This window comes from Podarcis tiliguerta (genome assembly GCF_965153285.1).
Source record: "Podarcis tiliguerta genome assembly, chromosome: 1".
NCBI lineage: Eukaryota > Metazoa > Chordata > Lepidosauria > Squamata > Lacertidae > Podarcis > Podarcis tiliguerta.
Genome location: NC_139534.1, coordinates 56,212,425 through 56,233,452, shown reverse-complemented (window position 1 = coordinate 56,233,452; position 21,028 = coordinate 56,212,425). Strand labels below are relative to the sequence as shown.

General features: G+C 41.5%; 2 protein-coding genes across 2 annotated transcripts; both read right to left on the bottom strand.

Annotated features, from left to right (window-relative positions):
• Nucleotides 1-5,772: 5,772 nt before the first annotated feature.
• On the bottom strand, nucleotides 5,773-6,942 carry LOC310670742 (olfactory receptor 9G4-like). The gene has a single exon (XM_083426466.1). The coding sequence runs from the start codon at nucleotides 6,850-6,852 to the stop codon at nucleotides 5,902-5,904; it is 951 nt and encodes a 316-aa protein (XP_083282592.1). The 5' UTR covers nucleotides 6,853-6,942; the 3' UTR covers nucleotides 5,773-5,901.
• Nucleotides 6,943-13,662: 6,720 nt separating this feature from the next.
• LOC310672099 (olfactory receptor 9G4-like) lies at nucleotides 13,663-15,653 on the bottom strand. The gene has a single exon (XM_083428732.1). The coding sequence runs from the start codon at nucleotides 15,273-15,275 to the stop codon at nucleotides 14,325-14,327; it is 951 nt and encodes a 316-aa protein (XP_083284858.1). The 5' UTR covers nucleotides 15,276-15,653; the 3' UTR covers nucleotides 13,663-14,324.
• Between the last annotated feature and the right edge of the window lie 5,375 nt (nucleotides 15,654-21,028).

The window sequence follows — 21,028 nt, the reverse complement described above, 5'->3', positions numbered from 1 at the left end:
AGGAATTATCCTGGAATCCTTGTATTATTTTCTGCATGTGCCATACTTTCAAGTTTTTCATCTGATACCTACTTACAAGGAATGCTAGAATTCTCAAAAGCATTGACATGTGGAACACTACAAAATTGAAATAAGCATTCCACATTCTTATACAGTGGTACCCCGCAAGACGAATGCCTTGGAAGACGAAAAACTCGCTAGACGAAAGGGTTTTTCGTTTTCTGAGGTGCTTCGCAAGACAGATTTTCCTAAGGGCTTGCTTCGCTAGACGAAACAGCTCTGCCTCTCCTGTCATGGCGACGGTCACTGCACGCACGCACGCTCGCTTCCCCGCTCCTCCGGCTCCCTCCCACCTTCCGGCTGCCGACTCCTCCGGCTCTCTCCGACCTTCCGGCTGACCTTCTGGCTGCCTCGCACCACTGCCCACCGCCCTCGCGCGCTCCCCTCAGCCAGCGTTGCAGCCGGAGTCGCGCTCCTGACCCCCGCCGCCCTCCAGCAGCCGCGTCGCGCGGTGGCCACAACGCGCGGGTGAGTCCGAGGTACCGGCTGCGGCAGCTGTCCTGCTTCTCCCCGCCGTTGTTAGTGTTTAACTGCAGTGGTGCTTCGCAAGACGAAAAAACTCGCTCAACGAAAAAACTCGCGGAACGAATTAATTTCATCTTGCGAGGCACCACTGTATTGCTAATATAAGAACTGAATAGACTATATCTCCTGATCAATCCACTGGACTTTAATCTCTCAGAATATGTTCTGCTCATATGAATTTTGGTCTATGGAATTACATATTGTGACATGATATGTTGAATTGTTTTTTGAAATAGAAGTTATACTGTTACATACAGCCTGTTACGTCATGTGTGTCATTACCAGATGCAAAATCTAGCCAGAATTATTAAAGTTTAAAAAGAAATATAATTCATCTGTTTAATGGAAGCACATCCTAACTACACTTATTAGGGTGTAAGCCCTACAGGAGAAAGTAAGGACTTACTTGGGAGTAAAACATGCCTAGGCTTATTCTCTCACATGCTTGCATAGGTGTGCAGGCACCTGCATGCAGCCACATCAATATGGCAGATAGCGCAACAAAAGAGGAGAGTTGGAAAGGAATAGTCATTAAGAGGGAAGTCAGGGTTAAATTCAGCGATTTCGTAAGAAATGTACAAAAAGGAGTTGGAAGGGAGAGAGACAGGAAGTGAAACAATAAGCAAGTTTCTGATCCTCATTCTGAAAAAGACCCAAGCCGTTGAACTTGCTAAATGTGTTTCCCAGAATCCTTTGCAACGTTCTTTAAATCCACTGTTACTGTGTTCCTCTTGTGGCTGCTAATTCCGATGGGTTGTCCTTGATTTGTGGCCTTCTTTCTGCTGCAACCTTTTCCCCAATATCCATTATGCACCGGGATACAGGTATCAGGGCATGGACGTAGCCAGGGAAGGCCCCCTAAATCAAGTAAATAAATAAAAATACTTAAATGGCCAATTGCCTGCTCCCCCCCCCCCCCCATATATCCATGTGTCAGGAGAAGGAAAAGGAGGATTATTTTGCCAAACAGCAGTTCTCTCTGCTGGATTACTGAGTACACATTGCAGACTTGATTCTTGCAAAACTGTCCCATGCGGAAGTGAAGGCTTTCAAATCACTTGCTTTCCTTTGCACTTCTTTTCTTAGAAATCATTAGCTGTAATTCAGATGGTGAAACTTACAGAAGAAACCACAAGAAAGGAGAAGATGGTTACTTCTTCCCAGTATTTAGTGACAGGGGGGAAAGTCTGTTACTGAACAAACAATGAAATTTGTTCTGGTTCATGTTGAGTGCTTCTTCGGATGACCTGTTTGTTGAGCATTTGTACTGATTTCTTTTTCTTTATTTTATTTAAAAAGATTGTTGATCGTCAAAATAAACAAGAAAATCTATGCTGTAGAAAAACACCCCTCTAAGCAGTTTGCTTGCATAAATATAAGGCAGAGGCTAAAGTAGATACAGGTGAAAATATTTCTCTTTACCCAAGCCATCAGACATTAAATAATCTATGGCCTATTAAATGGGGGCTGTTATTATTATGCTGTGTGTTATTATGCTGAGTAAGTTATATTCTTAAAAAACAAACCTTTTAACTGAGTTTTACATTGCAAATTTAAATTCAAACAATAAACACCACCATCATGTAGGATTCCCTGAATCCCTTGACTCCCCTCCACCCTTCCATGGTTACCATAATCTTTTTCCTCTGCTTCACTAATTTTCTCTATTTTTCTTATTTAATTCACTTTTACGTTAGTTTTTAGTACATTACAAATGTTACTCGAATCCTACCAAAGTTTTCAGTTGTTTACAGTGTTCTCTTAAGTACAATATAAATTTTCCCCATTCCTTTTAAAAGTTCTTCTCTTCCTGGTTTCTGATTTTCCCATTCAATTTCACCATTTTGGTGTAGTCCATCATTTTCATCAGCCATTCATCTCTGGTCGGGACTTTATCTTCTTTCCATTTCAGGGCCAGTAGTATCTGCGCTGCTGTTGTTGCATATATAAATAATCGTCTCTGCTCCTTTGGTATCTCTGCACTAACATTCTTAGTAAAAAATCCTCTGCTTTTTCCACAAATGTTGTTTTAAACATTTCCCCCCAACTCATTATATATCATTTCCCAGAATGCTTTTGTTACATTGCATGTCTACCACATGTGGTAGAATGTGCCTTCCTTCTCCTTACATTTCCAACATACATTTGAAGCAGTTCTATACATCTTAGCTAATTTTCTAGGTGTTAAATACCACCGATATAGCATTTTCATATAGTTCTACTTCAGCGCACAGCATGCTGTAAATTTTAAGCCATCCCTCCATAACTTTTCCCAGGGAGAAATTTTTTTTTCAAACCTTGAAATTTCTTAACTAAATCCATTTTTCTTATCCATTTTAAACACATCATTTAATTGGTGATATTGCAACCAGTCTGTTACTAATTGTCTTATGTCCTCAAAGCTTTTCAATTTCATTTATTGTTCTACTTCCATGAGCAACTCTTTATAGGTTGCCCATTCACTTTTTGCATTAGTCTTTTTTCAAGGATCTCACTTCCAATGGGAAAAGCCACCACGGTGTCTTCTGCTCTAACAGGTTTTTATATTTTTCCCATACACCATAAATTGATAGTCTTACCAAGTGCTTAAAAAACCCTTTATATACTTTCATCTTCTCATACCATAAATACATGCTGAGTAAGTTATATTCTTAATGTTGCACACCACCCTGGGATATTTGGATAAAGGGATATTAACAACAACAACAACAACAACAATAACAGCAATAAAATTTTATTTTATTAAGATTTTGAGGTGGATGATGCACACCCTACAACATGTTTGAGCCTTTAAAATACAGGAATTGCTGTGTACATGGACCCTGGTGAAGGATAGACACCTGGTGACTTGGAGGTTCATTTACCAAGGGCTTTCTATGTCTGCCCCCACCAGCATGGACCTCTCCCCATTCCATAGATCTCTCTCTTATTAAGCACCTCAGCTTTTTCTCTCTCTCATCAGCTGCTAACCCAGACAACTGGTTCCCTAACACACACACCTGATCTTCCTCCCCACCGTGGGCAGAGGTTTTGACAGACACCAATGTGCTTTGGCTGCTGGCCCAATTCTATTTAGAAAACTTATATCCTTCCCTTCAGTGTACTATTATTCTATGCCCAAGCCAAGAGACAAGCAAATGTAGGTGGTCAGCTGAGGAGGTGCAGTGCAATGTTTTTCTGCTTGTACTGACAGCTGGTTTCCTGATGTTTCAAGAGCAAACTGCTCCCCCCCCCACTCCCTGGGAAGTGGCGAGGGATCCCAATTTGTCTGCAACATGGAACTGCTCTTCATTCAAACGGGGACATAAGGCTCTGCTTAACTAGCTGTGAACTGCAGATAATCTTTTGCAGTTATAGATTGGGATTAATTCACTGGTTCTGCTATAAGCTGCACAGCAGCATTGGGTTAGGCTTGGAATTTCTGCTATGCTCATTTCCCATCTGTAATTACAATAAATGTTTTAACGAACAAGATGAGAATGGAGAACGTGTGTGGCATCTCTCTACCGGTCAGTATGGACAATACTGAGCTAGATGGACCAGTGGCCTGTTTTGTAGAAGGGAGCTTCCTAGGTTTCTTATATTTCTCCTTCCAAGTAGGAGCCACGTTCTGCGGCAAGAGGATTTGGGTCCCCCAGATGATAATGGTAGTAGCTAAGGAAGGCCTAGCTATGTGGAAAGTATCACCATCTATTTTCAGCCACTAATGTGGAATCTACACACATATAAAAAACTCTGTGAAAATGTATTTTTAGAAAACGTTTTGGAAAATATGTCAAATTTGCCATAGCTCACTGTCACCATCTGGTGTCACATTTGTATATTGCACTTTACAACACACTTAAAACATTTTATATGCAGCTGTATAGCTGAGTTCTAGGTGACAGACTGATAGCTCTTTTTCAATCCAGGTGGAGGCAGGAGCTTCCTGCTCTGGTTTAAGAGAGAGAAATAAAGTTCTTGTCTAGTTTCCTGACTGGTGTGCCCTCTACTCATTTCAAGACACCAGTTGCTATTTTCTTTACAGTAGTAGAAAAAGCAGCACCAAGTGCCAGCTTTAGACAACATGTGTGGCTCGTTTCCATGACGGAAAGAAGCTACGGCAGACTCTGTCTCCCTGGGCTTTGAAGAGAGAACTTCTGCATCACTCTCCTCACGGGTTCTTTGAAGGCTAAACTTTGAAGGGGTGACACAGGAGACCTGTGGATATTAATGAATATTACAGGAGAGTCATGAATATTCTCTTGACATTTTATATGATTTAGGGTAGATGTTATAGGGTGGAAGAAGGAGAGCTTGGAATCTTGGTCTTGAGTTGGACAGGAGTTTTGAAAGGTGGTTTCAACACTGGGGAGAGACAGAGTGAAAACAACAACAATAACAACATTGGGGACAGACAGTTTGGAGGGAGGAGTTGGAGTTGGAGGTAGATTATGGAGAGACAAGGTGGCAGGGTTATAGTTTGATAGAGCAGGGTCAACATTGCTGTTAGTCTTTGTTCTATATAATTAAAGTAACCAATGAGAAAGTACATAACTGAAACCATACTGAATTATCATAAAACCTTTTATTCATTTGGCTTCAACAAATGGATGTCTCATTCACACATTTGCTTGACTGCCTACGCTAGAGGTGGAAAACATTCAAATACTTGGTATCTGGGGTGGCAGTGGAAATTAAAAAAAAGAGTCTGGAAATACCTATCAGAGACCCAGCACAAGGCAGTACAATTTACGGGGAGGGAGGGAGGGAGGGAGGGAGGGAGGGAGGGAGGGAGAGAGAGAAGATGATGCCCAAGGACCATATAGCTGAAGGATGGGTGGCATGACAAGCAAGTTGGAAAATGGCCCATGAGTGTCCACCTTTCCCAATGCCTAATAGGGCTCTTCTGTCCCATGATGGCTTTGTCTCGTTCTTTCTCAGGTGCTACAAATCTGTGGATGTGGCTATGAGGAAATAGGGCAGGAGGAGACAAATGGTCCATGGAGGGTGGGCAGGGAAGTATTGAGAAGTAGAGCACTAGATGGTGCCTAACATACACCATCACCACAAAGTTATCAGTTTGGTCTCCTGCTAGTTTCTGCTGTCTCTTAAATTAATAAGGATACCAGAGAGTGGTTCTTCATTCTCTAATCCAAAGTTGTGGCCTGTGGCCCACTAAGATGTTGCTGGACTACAGCCCCCATCGTCCCTGAGCATTGGCCATGCTGGGTGGGGCAGATGAGAACTGGAGTCCAACAACATCTTGAGGGCCACAGATTCCACATCCCTGGTCTTCTGCGTACTTTGTGGGGAGCTGAGCAATGTCACTGACATTCATTTGGGTGCTATGAATCTTCCAAGGAGTTTCTTGAAGGCTGCCTTCACATCCTTGTTGCGCAAGCTGTAAATGAAGGGGTTGACCAGGGGGTTGACCACGGTGTAGAAAAGAGCATTTGCCTTGTCCGCATTTGGAGTGTGTTGTGAGCTTGGTCGGGAATACATGAGGAGGATGGAGCCATAGTAGAGGGAGACAGAGAGTAGGTGGGCGGAGCAAGTGGAGAAGGCCTTGCGCCGTCCTGCAGCTGAGCGGATGCGTATGATAGCTGTCACAATGCCTGCGTAGCAGCCCAGGATGAGGGCAGTAGTTGCCAGCACATTGCAACCAATGACTGCAGCCAAGATGAGTTCATAGACCCGGGTATCATCACAGGCCATCTTCACGAGTGGTGGCGCATCACAAAAGTAGTGGTTGATAATGTTGCTCCCACAAAAGCTTAGCCGGAAAGTGTTTCCTGTATGCACAATAGCATTAGCAAAGCCAGCTACATAAGAGCCAATGACCAACTGGGTGCAGAGCTTCTTAGGCATAGCAGTGGTATAGAGAAGTGGTTTGCAGATGGCCACATAGCGGTCATAGGCCATGGCAGCTAGCAGGAAACATTCACTGTAGGCCAAGCCAGCTGAGAAGAAGAACTGAGCTGCGCAGCCTGCCAGGCTCATGCCGTTGTTCTCAGACACACAGTCGTACAGGATCCGGGGAGTGTAGACGGAGGAGTACCAGATATCCAGGAAGGAAAGGCTGCCCACAAAGAAATACATGGGCGTGTGCAAGCGGGAATCTAGGTAGATCAGTGTGATGAGACCCAGGTTTCCAGTCAATGTGAGAGTGTACGAGACCAGGAACAGAACAAAGAAGAGGATCCTCAGGAGTGGATCTGTCGTGAAACCCATCAAGATGAAGTTGGTAAGATGTGTGCGGTTGCCTTCAGTTTCCATCATCACCATGGATCTCACCAGTTGATGTAGGGAAGAGGAAGAGTAATGCTGTCATTCCCCTCAATGGTATTATATAGAGCACACCTGTGATTTGGAGGGATGGATTTATTAAAACGACATACAAAATGTAATATGTTATTTCCCCCCTTGTTTTACAATAGCAAAAGAAGATATTTCCTTTTTCCATCTGGCAATGTGAAACTCCTCGCAAATTAACCACTACTAAAGTTAACCAGTGAAAGATGGATAGGCTATTTCTGCCTCAAATTTGTGGGACCAGAAGCTTTGGTGGTGAGATACAGAGAATAGCTGGGGAAATTGAGGTGAACTGAGAGGACATTGTGCTGAGGAAATGAATCTGAGGAGTAATTTTGAGCCTTTCCAGGCTGACTTTGTTCGCCAAAACCAAAATTGCATGACTGACAACTTGATAACAGCTGTAGCAGGATATGTGCAATGCAGGTGACGGGCTGGTTGTACATTAGTGTGCTACATTTGGTGGATCACTTGTCCATTGCTGGACATTTGATGCAGTTGACTATGCTATGCCATCGTTATTGACAACCATGCTGGAAAAAGCAAGATGCCTTCAAATATGTGGAAGGCAGCACAAACATCTTCTGTTCTGTTCTGTTCCAGGTACACACATAGGGAAGGCACTTACCAATGTGCTATGGAGGAAAATAACATGTGAAGCAATAGCTCACCTTCTACTGAGATTATACACTAAGGGGAGGCATACAATTTGGAACGCAGATTCCTTGCACTCATCTGATCAATTCTTAAGGCACATTTTGTAGATATGAATCATGAAGATGAATGATGGAGTTGATGTCACAGGAATCCTGCAAGTGACAAAAAGGGGAAAAGGTATTTGCAGCAATTTGGCCTTGTCTATAGTTGTATCAGTATCCCACAGTCTATGATTGGGTTTGGAAGACCCTGGTGGCCTTCAGATGTTGTTAGAACCAACTCCCATCAGCCTAGGGCTGCCACACATCCTAATTTTCCAGGACATGTCCCGGAATTCGCCTCTGAAAATGGCCTCCTGGGTTATTTTTCAGAAATAGGGCAAATGTCCTGGCAAACTGGCACTGGGGGTTAAATTGTGCCAAAATTGCCTTAAAAAGCTCCGAAACTCAGTCAAAAAGTCCCAGCCAGTACTGGTCAGTGATGATGGGAATTGTGGTCCAGCAACATCTGGAAGGCCGCAGGTTGTCCACCTCTGGTCTATTACATCCCTCATCTTTTTACCTTTTTAAATATATACTGCAGGAAACACTAGAGTACTGGCCAAAGTCAGATTAGTAGAATGGAATTCACCTCCAACTCTGATTAAATAGTATATTGCAGCCTTCCAATCCCTTCTTAATACTGGCTACCTCTAAATAACTGAGCGCAGAATATTCCCACCCTCCCTCCAGTTGAAAGGTTATATTAGAAAATGTAAAACTCTTCAAAAGTGTTTTTCCTGGGAAATCGGAAAAAGTTTCTTGTAGTGTAACTGTCCAGAGTATGGTTTATAAAAGAAATGCCACAAGAGGAATTACTGCAACTCAGCACCAGAGAGCATACTCAGGCAAGGAACTGACATAACTATGTGTAAACAAATAATTCTACACGCCTTATCAAGAAATAGTTTAACCGGCAGGATATGGCTGTGTACACACAATACCGTTAAAGCCTATCTGAAACACATTCTCCGCCTGAAAGAATTCTAGCCACTACAGTCTGTTAAGGGTTACTGGCAAGTGTAACTCTGTGAGTGGTAAAATAAAATGCACATAATTCTTTGAGGGAAAGAATGTGCTTTGGATATGCAAATATTGTGGGACCAGAAGCTTTGGTGGATGTGATACAGAGAATAGCTGGGGAAATTGAGGTGAATTGAGAGGACATTGTGCTGAGGCAATGAATCTGAGGAGTAATTTTGAGTCTTTCCAGGCTGACATTGGGAGAAACATGCTAGGAGGAAGGCACCCTTGGCAAATTTACACCATGATCAACTCCCGCCCAGAAACCAATGTTCCCACTGTGGAAGGATGTGTGGATCCAAAATCGGCTTCCACAGTCACCTTCGGACTCACTGTTAAAACTGTGTTTATGGAAGACAATCTTACTCGGCTACGAGTGATCGCCAAAGAAGAAGACTTCACTTCCTGTCAGTGCATATCCCATAATAATTTCCTGCTGAAATTCTTTTTATACCACATATGTTCTGTTTTATTATTTCCCCTCCTTTGTTGTGCTAAAGCTTCTCTGGACAGCAGTAGTGCTGGGGAAGCATTGCAAAATAGCTGAAAAACAGAATAAATCCGTTTGCAGTTCTGAGCCATTTAGGGGTTTAGAGGGTTTTTTTTTTAGAAAAGCATTTTGATTTAGTTCCAGAAACAAATTAGCAACCACTGCAGGATTGGTTTGATATGCTCATACCCCCTTGCCCATGTGAGCTACCTGACTGCTGAATTCTCTACCGGCTGAAGTTTTCAATCCTTCTTCAGAGGCAGCCTTACATATTATGCATTGCAGCAATCTAACCTAGGGGATACCAGAGCATAGATGACAGAATTTAGGCTATCCCTGCCCAGAATTAGTAATTCACCTGGCTATATAAAGTCATTACTTTATATTCTTGTACTCTCTTGTACGAAAAGAAACATGTCATTTGAACCCATGAAATCACTTAGTGATTTTACAGCTGCTTCAAGAGCTAACTGCATTGGATTAAGTTGGAAATTAGGTGGTTTGAATGACAAACCGTGCTTTGCTTTTGCAGGGACAAAAATGTGAATCAAAATAATTTGGTCTTCCATGGGGCAGACTGAAATCCTTTTTTTGGTTTTCAGTTATTTCTGTAAGCTTATGTGCTTTATTATACGCTATAGCCAGAACTCATGAAGGATTATGGTTCTGATGAAAGTCATATATTTTCAGTTCTTGGAAAAAATTACTCTGGTCAGTTGGGCCAGGAAATGAGTGTGTAGGCACTGGGGATGGGGGGGGGGGGGGAACACACACGGACCTCTCAGTTTCTCATCTTTCTTATTTTAAGCTCAGTCCTCCACATTTCGGTGTTGGTTTGTGATTGTAAAAAAACCCATCATTAACATTCACTAGCATCTTAGGGCAAGTTTTACCTACTATATATTTGTATGTAATTTTGCCTCCTGTACATTTTTTGGGGGGCGGCGAGAAATAATCCTCCATAGCACACTGCATTCTTATGTTACTTTCACCAGTATATGCATTCTTATGCACACTTTGGCATATGCTTTTGTGTACACATTTCCTGAATGCACATGGGAATGTGGTGCACGAAAAGTGGTCTGCTGCCCAGATGGGAAGTTTAAGCTGAGCAAAGAGTAGCATGGAAACCGACTGTGGGGATATCACTATGGTCTACACCAGGAAGAAGCAGACTTACCTGTATGAAGCTCGGTGAGTTTTCCTGTTGCCTGCAAAAGGTGGCTTATATTGAAATGTTCCCCGTGCTCCAGCCAAGCTAAAGTGACCACAATTCTTCCCCAAGAGTCTCCCCAAGTCAGGATAACTCAATAAGCTCCCTATAGAAACAATTAGAATGTTTGCTTCTTCTTGATGATTTGATATGGGAATAAGGACGCAAAACTATTGTCTCTCTCTCCTGCTCACTAGAGAATTTACACCAAAAGGGAAGAAAACACCACAAATATAACAAACAACTTGGTTTGTGAGTTCTCCATGTAGGGTTGCAGTTTTTCAAAAAGTGAAAATCCGGGCACTTTTACAGATGGCCGAATCCCGGCTATGTCTGGGAAATTCTGGACATTTCTGACCGGTTGGATTTTTTAAATGTGGCAAAATATCTGGGGGTTTTTCTTTACGGTAACCCAAGAAAAGTTTTCTAGTGCATTAGACTCAAATCTAAGGCACCTGGCTAAGCTAGTCTGCAGCAGAGAATTGCAACAGATAACACAGTGGAAGTGAGGAACAGGTTTAAGGATTTAGATTTGCTGGACAGAGTGCCTGAAGAACTATGGATGGAGGTTCGCAACATTATACAGGAGGCAGCAACGAAACCATCCCAATGAAAAGGAAATGCAAGAAAGCAAAATGCCTGTCCAACGAGGCCTTACAAAGAGCGGGGGAAAGAAGGCAAGCAAAATGCGAGGGAGATACAGGAAATTGAATGCAGATTTCCAAAAAATAGCAGGGAGAGACAAGAAGGCCTTCTTAAACGAGCAATGCAAAGAAATAGAGGAAAACAACAGAGTGGGGAGAACCAGAGATCTGTTCAAGAAAATTGGAGATATGAAAGGAACATTTCGTACAAAGATTACCATAATAAAGGACAAAAATGGTAAGGACCTAACAGAAGCAGAAGACATCAAGAAGAGGTGGCAAGAATACACAGAGGAATTATACCAGAAAGATATGGATGGCTCGTACACCCCAGGTAGTGTGGTTGTTGACCTTGAGCCAGACATCCTGGAGAGTGAAGTCATATGGGCCTTAGAAAGCACTGCAAATAACAAGGCCAGTGGAAGTGATGGTATTCCAGCTGAACTATTTAAAATTTTAAAAGATGATGCTGTTAAGGTGCTGCGCTCAATATGCCAGCAAGTTTGGAAAACTCAGCAGTGGCCAGAGGATTGGAGAAGATCAGTCTACATCCCAATCCCAAAGAAGGGCAGTGCCAAAGAATGCTCCAACTACCACACCAACTACCGCACAATAGCACTCATTTCACAGGCTAGCAAGGTTATGCTTAAAATTCTACAAGGTAGGCTCAAGCAGTATGTGGACCGAGAACTCCCAGAAGTGCAAGCTGGATTTAGAAGAGGCAGAGGAACCAGAGACTAAATTGCAAACATGCGCTGGATTATGGAGAAAGCTAGAGAGTTCCAGAAAGACATCTACTTCTGCTTCATTGACTATGCAAAAGCCTTTGACAGTGTCAATCACAGCAAACTATGGCAAGTTCTTAAAGAAATGGGAATGCCTGATCACCTCATCTGTCTCCTGAGAAATCTCTATGTGGGACAAGAAGCTACAGTTAGAACTGGATATGGAACAACTGATTGGTTCAAAATTGGGAAAGGAGTACGACAAGGCTGTATATTGTCTCCCTGCTTATTTAACTTATATGCAGAATTCATCATGCAAAAGGCTGGGCTGGATGAATCCCTAGCCGGAATTAAGATTGCCAGAAGAAATAGCAACAACCTCAGATATGCAGATGACACAACATTGATGGCAGAAAGCGAGGAGGAATTAAATAACCTTTTAATGAGGGTGAAAGAGGAGAGCGCAAAATATGGTTTGAAGCTCAACATCAAAAAAACGGAGATCATGGCCACTGGTCCCATCACCTCCTGGCAAATAGAAGGGGAAGAAATGGAGGCAGTGAGAAATTTTACTTTTTTGGGCTCCATGATCACTGCAGATGGTGACAGCAGCCGCTAAATTAAAAGACGTCTGCTTTTTGGGAGAAAAGCAATGACAAACCTAGACAACATCTTAAAAAGCAGAGACATCACCTTGCCAACAAAGGTCCGTATAGTTAAAGCTATGGTTTTCCCAGTAGTGAAGTACGGAAGTGAAAGCTGGACCATAAAGAAGGCTGATCGCCGAAGAATTGATGCTTTTGAATTATGGTGCTGGAGGAGACTCTTGAGAGTCCCATGTCCATTCTTAAGGAAATCAGACCTGAGTGCTCACTGGAAGGACAGATCGTGAAGCTGATGCTCCAATACTTTGGCCACCTCATGAGAAGAGAAGACTCCCTGGAAAAGACCCTGATGTTGGGAAAGATGGAGGGCACAAGGAGAAGGGAACGACAAAGGATGAGATGGTTGGATAGTGTTCTCAACGCTACCAGCATGAGTTTGACTAAATTGCGGGAGGCAGTGGAAGACAGGAGTGCCTGGCGTGCTCTGGTCCATGGGGTCACGAAGAGTCGGACACGACTAAACGACTAAACAACAACAAGCATCTTAAATTAGCTACATACGTATAAATCCCTTCTCTTGTGACTGAACTAAAAGGATGCTGGCCCAGCTGCAAGATCTTGGAGGAGTCTGGGAGGGCAAGGGTTAACAACACCCTGCCCCTAAGGAGAGCCCATATGTACATGTTAAACAGTTTAATACATTATTCTTTGCACACTTACGTTCATAAAGATGTGAACATGAGCCAAAATACTTTCACTCGGCAAACGAGGGAGCAATATGTATTATTATTATTATTATTTTGTTGTTGAAAGTTAAGAACATTGTAGGGAAATTTAAAATGAGAGCCGTTACAGCGATCTGTAGTTAAAAGTAGAAGTCAGCAAAGATGTCCTCTTTTTTGCTCTCCAAAATATGGCAACCCTATGAAATATATATTGTTCTTAAGGGGGCAGCATACACTTAATTCACCATCCACTAAATATGCCACAGGATCCGATATAAGGACCTCTGTATCATGCCCCTTAACTTTGGGCAAATCTGCTGTACCTGGTTAAAGTGATGTGATGATTATTCCCTCTTCCCAGGAGGCCATGGGAATTGTAGCTCTAGCGCATCAGCATCCCTAACAGAAACTTCCCAGCCCCTCACCAAATCACACTTGCCAATTTTATAAAAGTAAAGATGGGTGAGCTTGCCAAATCTGTGCTAGAATAAATTTGAAGTGTGATGGGGGTTAGGAAGCCTTGTGGGAAATTATCTGAACCAATGCTTTTATTTTTAATTTTTTTACAATTAATTTTTCAAAAGCATACCTTAAATGAAAATACCACATGAATAGCAGTGTCAAGCTTGGGAAATTCTTTCCTTCCCCAGTAGCATTAAGGATCAAGGAAGAAACAAGAAAGTTTGCATGTATGGTTTTATTCAGTCATTGAGTTGCAAGACAAAGAATCCAGTTCTTAACTCCTTAGTGATGTTCCTCACTCTGAGCTCCTCCCCTTCCTTGCCCAGCAACAGTACTTGGCCCTTTGCTCTTGAATTCTAATTGAAAGTCGAGTCCATGGGAATGGCGGCGCTTCTATGATCTCCAAGGACGTCTCTGTTGACTGCTCTCCCCCTCCTTCTCTTAACACCTCATAATTTGGCAACTCTGAGTTCTGCTGTAATTCATTCCTGTTCCTCTTCTCTTGAAACTACTGGGGGGGGGGGCAAGCAGAGGAGAAGGAGGGGGCAATCTTCAGCCCTCCTCTTCAGTCCAGCCCCTGACATGTAGGTGGGATGCTTAACCATTTATCCACTGGCCATCTTTTCTAGTGCTTCCCCTTGTCCACTACGTTCTTACCTACAGGAGACTAGTCTCTAATCCAGAGGTGGAGAACCTGTGACTTGCCAAGATTTTGCTAGACTACAACCCCCTTCATCCCTGAGCAGTGGCCATGCTGGTGGGACTGACGAGCATTGGAGGCCATCAACATCTGCAGGGCCACCAATTCACCACCCTTGATAAAAATCTGTATTATGTGGGGAGCTGAGCAACGTCACTGACATTCATTTGGGTGCTATGAATCTTCCAAGGAGTTTCTTGAAGGCTGCCTTCACATCTTTGTTGCGCAAGCTGTAAATGAAGGGGTTGACCAGGGGGTTGACCACGGTGTAGAAAAGAGCATTTGCCTTGTCCCCATTTGGAGTGTGTTGTGAGCTTGGTCGGGAATACATGAAGAGGATGGAGCCATAGTAGAGGGAGACAGAGAGTAGGTGGGCGGAGCAAGTGGAGAAGGCCTTGCGCCGTCCTGCAGCTGAGCGGATGCGTATGATAGCTGTCACAATGCCTGCATAACAGCCCAGGATGAGGGCAGTGCTTGGCACCACAGTGCAAACAATGACTGTGGCCAAGATGAGTTCATAGATCCGGGTATCCTTACACGCCATTTTCACGAGTGGCTGCACATCACAAAAGTAGTGGTTGATAATGTTGCTCCCACAAAAGCCTAGCTGGAAAGTGTTACCGGCATGCACAATGCCAACAGCAAAGCCAGCTGCAAAAGACCCAACAATCAGCTGGGTGCAGAGTTTCTTGGTCATGGCACTGGAATAGCGGAGTGGTTTGCAGATGGCCACATAGCGGTCATACGCCATGGTAGCTAGCAGGAAACATTCACTGTGCCCGAAGCTAGCCGAGAAGAAGAACTGAGCTGCACAGCTTGCGTTGGATATGATATTGTCCTCAGATACACAGTCGTACAGGATCCGGGGAGTGTAGACGGAGGAGTACCAGACATCCAGGAAGGAAAGGCTGCCCACAAAGAAATACATGGGCGTGTGCAAGCGGGAATCTAGGTAGATCAGTGTGATGAGACCCAGGTTTCCAGTCAATGTGAGAGTGTACGAGACCAGGAACAGAACAAAGAAGAGGATCCTCAGGAGTGGATCTGTCGTGAAACCCATCAAGATGAAGTTGGGAAGATGTGTGTGGTTGCCTTCTGTTTCCATCATCACCATGGATCTCACCAATTGATTCAGGGAAGAGGAAGAGTAATGATGTCATTCCCCTCAATGGTATTATATAGAGCACACCTGTGATTTGGAGGGATGGATTTATTAAAACGACATACAAAATATAATATGTTATTTCCCCCCTTGTTTTACAATAGCAAAAGAAGATAGACTTTTCTTTTTCTATCTGGCAATGTGAAACTCAGCACAAATCAAGCACTGCTAAAGTTATCCTGTAAAAGAAGGGTAGGCACTTTCTGCCTCAAATATTGTGGAACCAGAAGCTTTGGTGGTGTGATACAGAGAATAGCTGGGGAAATTGAGGTGAATTGAGAGGACATTTTGATGGCAATGAATCTGAGGAGTAATTTTGGTTTCTGGCCATGTCACAATTTAATGGCAGTAGCTCTCCACTGTCCTCCAGGGAGGGGAAAGCCAGGATTTATGAGGTAAAACTACTGACAATGTTCCCCAGTGGGGTCTGGGGAGCTCATTGTATCCTACTGTGCTGCTTAAGCCCGTGTCCACCAACTGGAAAGGCAGAATGGGTGAGACCTGGGAGTGTGTCCCTGCCATGGAGGAGCCTCCATCTCTGGCATGATTTGTAATCGGTTTCTCATTAATTTAGAACATTGATGTTAATCAAGAGGTGCTCCTGGACCAACATATACTAATGGGCTGCAATGAATGAATGATTTATGCTCAATGAGGAATTTAACAAGGTTTTATTATGCCCTCCCCACTCGATTGAGGTTGAATGGACTTTATTTAAAATTATCTTTGGACTGGACCAGGAGTGTGAGGGAACAATGCTGATTTACAAGAATGAATGGCTGCTGCATAGATCTGGCAAGAGGCTGTATTTGAGAATTTTTAAAAATCTTTAGCTGTGTGCCAAGGAAGAACTCCAGGGTGGAATTTTCATGGCAGAGATTGGACATGTACTCTGTGAGTTATTTATAGCCACAGCCTGTACGCAAGATGGAATGTGACCTTGAAAACACTGCAAAGGACTGAAGAAAGGAAGATAGTAATTAACCCTCCCAGCACACCGGGCCTGAGACAATAATGTTTATGAAGGAGTACACACCTGAAATGGATTTTATATTTATAAGAAGTAACAGAGACTATCAAGGCATATTAAATGGAATGGGATAGGTCTATAAGAAGAAGTGATACAAAAGAAGGGAAGCTATCCAAGGCTCTTTTTCTGATGACAGAAAATTTAAGTTTAGTTGATATACAAAGAGAAAAACACCCACTGGATAGACAGTTCACATCTTTTTCATCCATGAATAATTCGGTGAGCTGAATTGACTCTGTGTGGACATCTAGAAATTTGTACATTATGGTAAAGAAGGTAGAAATTTTACCCAGGACACTTTCAGATCACAACTCTATTATTATGGAATTAAGAACTGGGCAAAATTCCCCACTGAGATGAAGATTAAATGAGGATTTATTAAACGATCAAGGAATATTAGGAAAGGGTGGGGGAATATTAAAATATTATTCTGAAATCAATTTGAATCAAGAGACAAATTTGAAAGTGGTATCGAATGCAAGCAAAGCAGTGTGTGTGGGTGGGGGGGGGGTGTTATCCAGCAAAGTGCATACCAAAAAAGAAAAGAGAGTTGGAAAAGCAATAAATTCTACAACAAAGAAAACGGAAAGAAAAATAATTGATCAATTCCCCTAGAAAAGAGATAGTTAAATAGGGTATTAAATTATTGCAAACACTTAAGGACGAAGAGGTGAAGGAAGTGATGGTGAAGTGGGCACATGATTTTGGCTATCCAACTGAGATGGAAAAATGGGGAAAACTATGGGGGAAAGACTTAAAATTCATTGTGTGCTATCTGATAAAATAAAACTTTATGGAAAGGACTTACAGATGGTACCTGACCCCATCCAAATTAGCCAAAATAAAAAAGAACAGCAACAAGAGCTGTAAACAATATGAAGGAACCTTATTCCACATGTGATGGACATGTCCCCAAATCAATTTTGGGGGGGACGTGATCTATGAGGAACTAAACAGAATGCTAAAACACACGTTTTTAAAGAAACCTGAAGCTTTCCTATCAGGCATTCTAATGATAAGCATCCCAAATGAAAATAAAAGAGTGTTTCTTTACGCGACAACAACGGCTGGAATGATAATAGCAAAATACTGGAAAAGTGAGTTAATACCAACAATAGACGAGTGGCAATTAAAGTTGTGTGAGTACCTCGAACTAGCCAAAATGACAGAACTAATAACAGATTAGGAATGGGTTTGCTTTAAAAAATACCTGACAAAATATGGTTCCAAAAATAATACTTGGTTGTCCTTAGATTAATTTCACAGATATAATTGGGAAAAAAAACTGATCTTAATAAGTGAATATAGAATATCTGTCACTTAAGAGAAGTGTCAAAACTGCAAAGAGATAGAGGGAAGTCAACTTATATAGCAGGGATTCAAACTAGTCTACTGGAACAGAAAGAAGGTGACTATAAGGAAAGAAAAGAAGGATTACAAATGTAATTTCTTTCTGAGAACCTGGCGTGTAGAATATTCAAAATGCTGTTTGTATCCTTTGATCAATTTTGTGTACTTGATTAATTCTTTTTCATTTTTTATTAATTATTATTTTGCCCGTTGTCACCTTTGTTGTTTATAATAGTTTTAGAAGTATTGGCACAAAGAATAAGATGTAATCAAGATATTAAAGGCAGAGTGGGACAGAGACAATATAAATTGAAAGCATTTGCAGAGGACGTGGCAATATCTGTAGAAGAACCAATAGAGTAAATCTCAAAAGTATTACGAAAGATAAAAAAAAATTGAGACAAACTCTTGGTAAAAAATATGAATGATGAGAATAAAAACAAATTACAAGATGTATCTGGCTTAAAGATTGAAAGAAAGTTTAAGTATTTAGGTGTATGGGTAACAGTAAATAATATAAAATTGTATAAAGATAATTATTTTAATTAATTTAAAACTTGGAAGATATTAAAATAAATTTGCAAATTTGGAATAGAATGAATCTTTCACTATAAGATAGAGTGTTGACTATAAAGATGAATGTATTACCAAGAATGTTATATCTGTTTCAATCGATTCCAAGTGATTGGCAAGACAGATTGTTTCCACACATGGCAAAAATATATTTCTAAATATTTCAGGTTACATATGCTTCAGGTTACACACTCCCCTAACCCAGAAATATTACCTTGGGTTAAGAACTTTGCTTCAGGATGGGAACAGAAATCGTGCTCCGGCAGTGCGGTGGCAGTGGGAGGCCCCATTAGCTAAAATGGTACCTCAGGTTAAGAACAGTTTCAGGTTAAGAACGGACTTCCAGAACGAATTAAGTGCTTAACCCAAGGTACCATTGTATATGAAAATGCTATATCAATGGTATCTTAACACCGAGTAAATTGGCAAAAATGTATAAAACTAAACCAAATAAGTGTTGGAAATGTAAAAATAAAGAAGGTTATTTTTATTATATGTCTTGTAGTAAGGTTAAAGCTTACTGGGAAATGATATATAATGAAATTAAAAGGATATTTAAAACATCCTTTGCAGTGGCGTAGCATGGGTTGTCAGCACAAGTAATTTGCACCCCCTAACCCGTGGATTTGCGTCCCCTAACCCTAACCCCCAGATGTTGTGCCCGGTGCGGCCGGCCCCCCCTGCACCCCCCACGCTACGCCACTGATCCTTTGTAAAAACAAACAAACAAACAAAAAAACCCCAGAAGATTTTCTTTTGGGAATTATAGGGACAGAACTACCTAAACTGCATAGAAACTTATTCTTATACATATTACTTTCCCCAAAATAGCAAGAAGCAGAAGTCCCAGCAAAGGAAAAATGGGTACAAAAACTTATGGAATATGCAGAAATGGTGAAACTTATTGGAAGAATAAGAAATCAAGATAACAATATATTTTTTTTTAAAAAAAGAAAGAATGGAAATGGTTTATTAAATATTTTCAGATAAATTATAAACAGATAAAAACATTGGCAGGATTTTTTTAATAACCTGCAGAGTATGTATTTGAAGAAGATGAATAAATGAGCAAATTAAGTTAATGCGGAAGATATTAAAAAACAAATATAAGAAAATGCAAAAAGAGGGGGAAAGGAGTCAAGTTTTGAAATGTCAAAATGATTGTAAAACCAATGAAATGTATAAAATTAGTGAAATATATAAATTTGAAAAGTATATAAATAAACAAAATACACACACACACACACACACTATAGCGCCATTAAACAGCTCTATATTAAACAGCTCTTGTACAAATTGTACAAACATGTCATTTGAACCAATGAAAACACTTAGTGATTTTACAACTGCTTCAAGTGTTAACTGCATTGGATTAAGTTGGAAATAAGGTTGTTTGAATGACAAATCTTGCTTCTTAACTATGAAAATATGACAAGATAATTAAATTCTATGTGATGGCTTTTTCTAAAGCTCAGGATGCAGTGCTCTTGATAGTTTCTACAGGGACAGTTTGTATGTGGCAAAGATATTTGATCACTAATTGTGGTATTCTCTTTATCTAAGGATTTGCAGTTCTGTATGTAAGAATCAAATACTTAAGATCATTTGCTGTTTGGAAAGACGACCTAGTCTGAGCAACAACAACAAAAACCCAGCAAATTCTTGCAGCTTTGTTTTTGCAGGGACAAAAATGTGAATCAAAATATTTTGGTCTTCCATGGGGCAGACTGAAATCCTGTTTTGGTTTTCAGTTATTTCTGTAAACTTATATGCTTTATTATAACATATACCCAGAAGTCATAAAGAATTATGGTTATGATGAAAGTCATATACGATATTTTTCGCTCTATAAGACGCACCAGACCACAAGTTTTTGGAGGAGGAAAACAAGTAAAAAAATATTCTGAATCTCAGAAGCCAGAACAGCAAGAGGGGTCACTGCGCAGTGAAAGCAGCAATCCCTCTTGCTGTTCTGGCTTATGGGATAGCTGCGCAGCCTGCATTCGCGCCATAAGACGCACACACATCTCCCCTTACTTTTCAGGAGGGAAAAAGTGAGTCTTATAGAGCTAAAAATACGATATTTTTAGTTCTCGGAAAAAGTACCCTTGAGAAGAGACATGGGAATGCGGTGCACGAAAAGTGGTCTGCTGCCCAGATGGGAAGTTTAAGCTGAGCAAAGAGTAGCATGGAAACCGAATGTGGGGACATCACTAAGGTCTACACCAGGAAGAAGCAGACTTACCTGTATGAAGCTCGGTGAGTTTTCCCGCTGCCTGCAAAAGGTGGCTTATATTGAAATGTTCCCTGTGCTCCAGCCAAGCTAAAGTGACCACAGTTCTTCCCCAAGAGTCTCCCCAAGTCAGGATAACTCAATAAGCTCCCTATAGAAACAATTAGAATGTTTGCTTCTTCTTGATGATTTGATATGGGAATAAGGACGCAAAACTATTGTCTCTCTCTCCTGCTCACTAGAGAATTTACACCAAAAGGGAAGAAAACACCACAAATATAACAAACAACTTGGTTTGTGAGTTCTCCGTGTAGGGTTGCAGTTTTTCAAAAAGTGAAAATCCGGGCACTTTTACAGACAGCCGAATCCCGGCTACGTCTGGGAAATTCCAGATGTATAGCATCCTTATATTTGCTCCTCCTCTTCCCTCTTTCTTCTCTTGGTCTAGTACAGAGGTCACCAGCACGGCTCCCAGAGATGCACATGTACCCACAGATGCCTTCCTAGGTGCCCACAGGG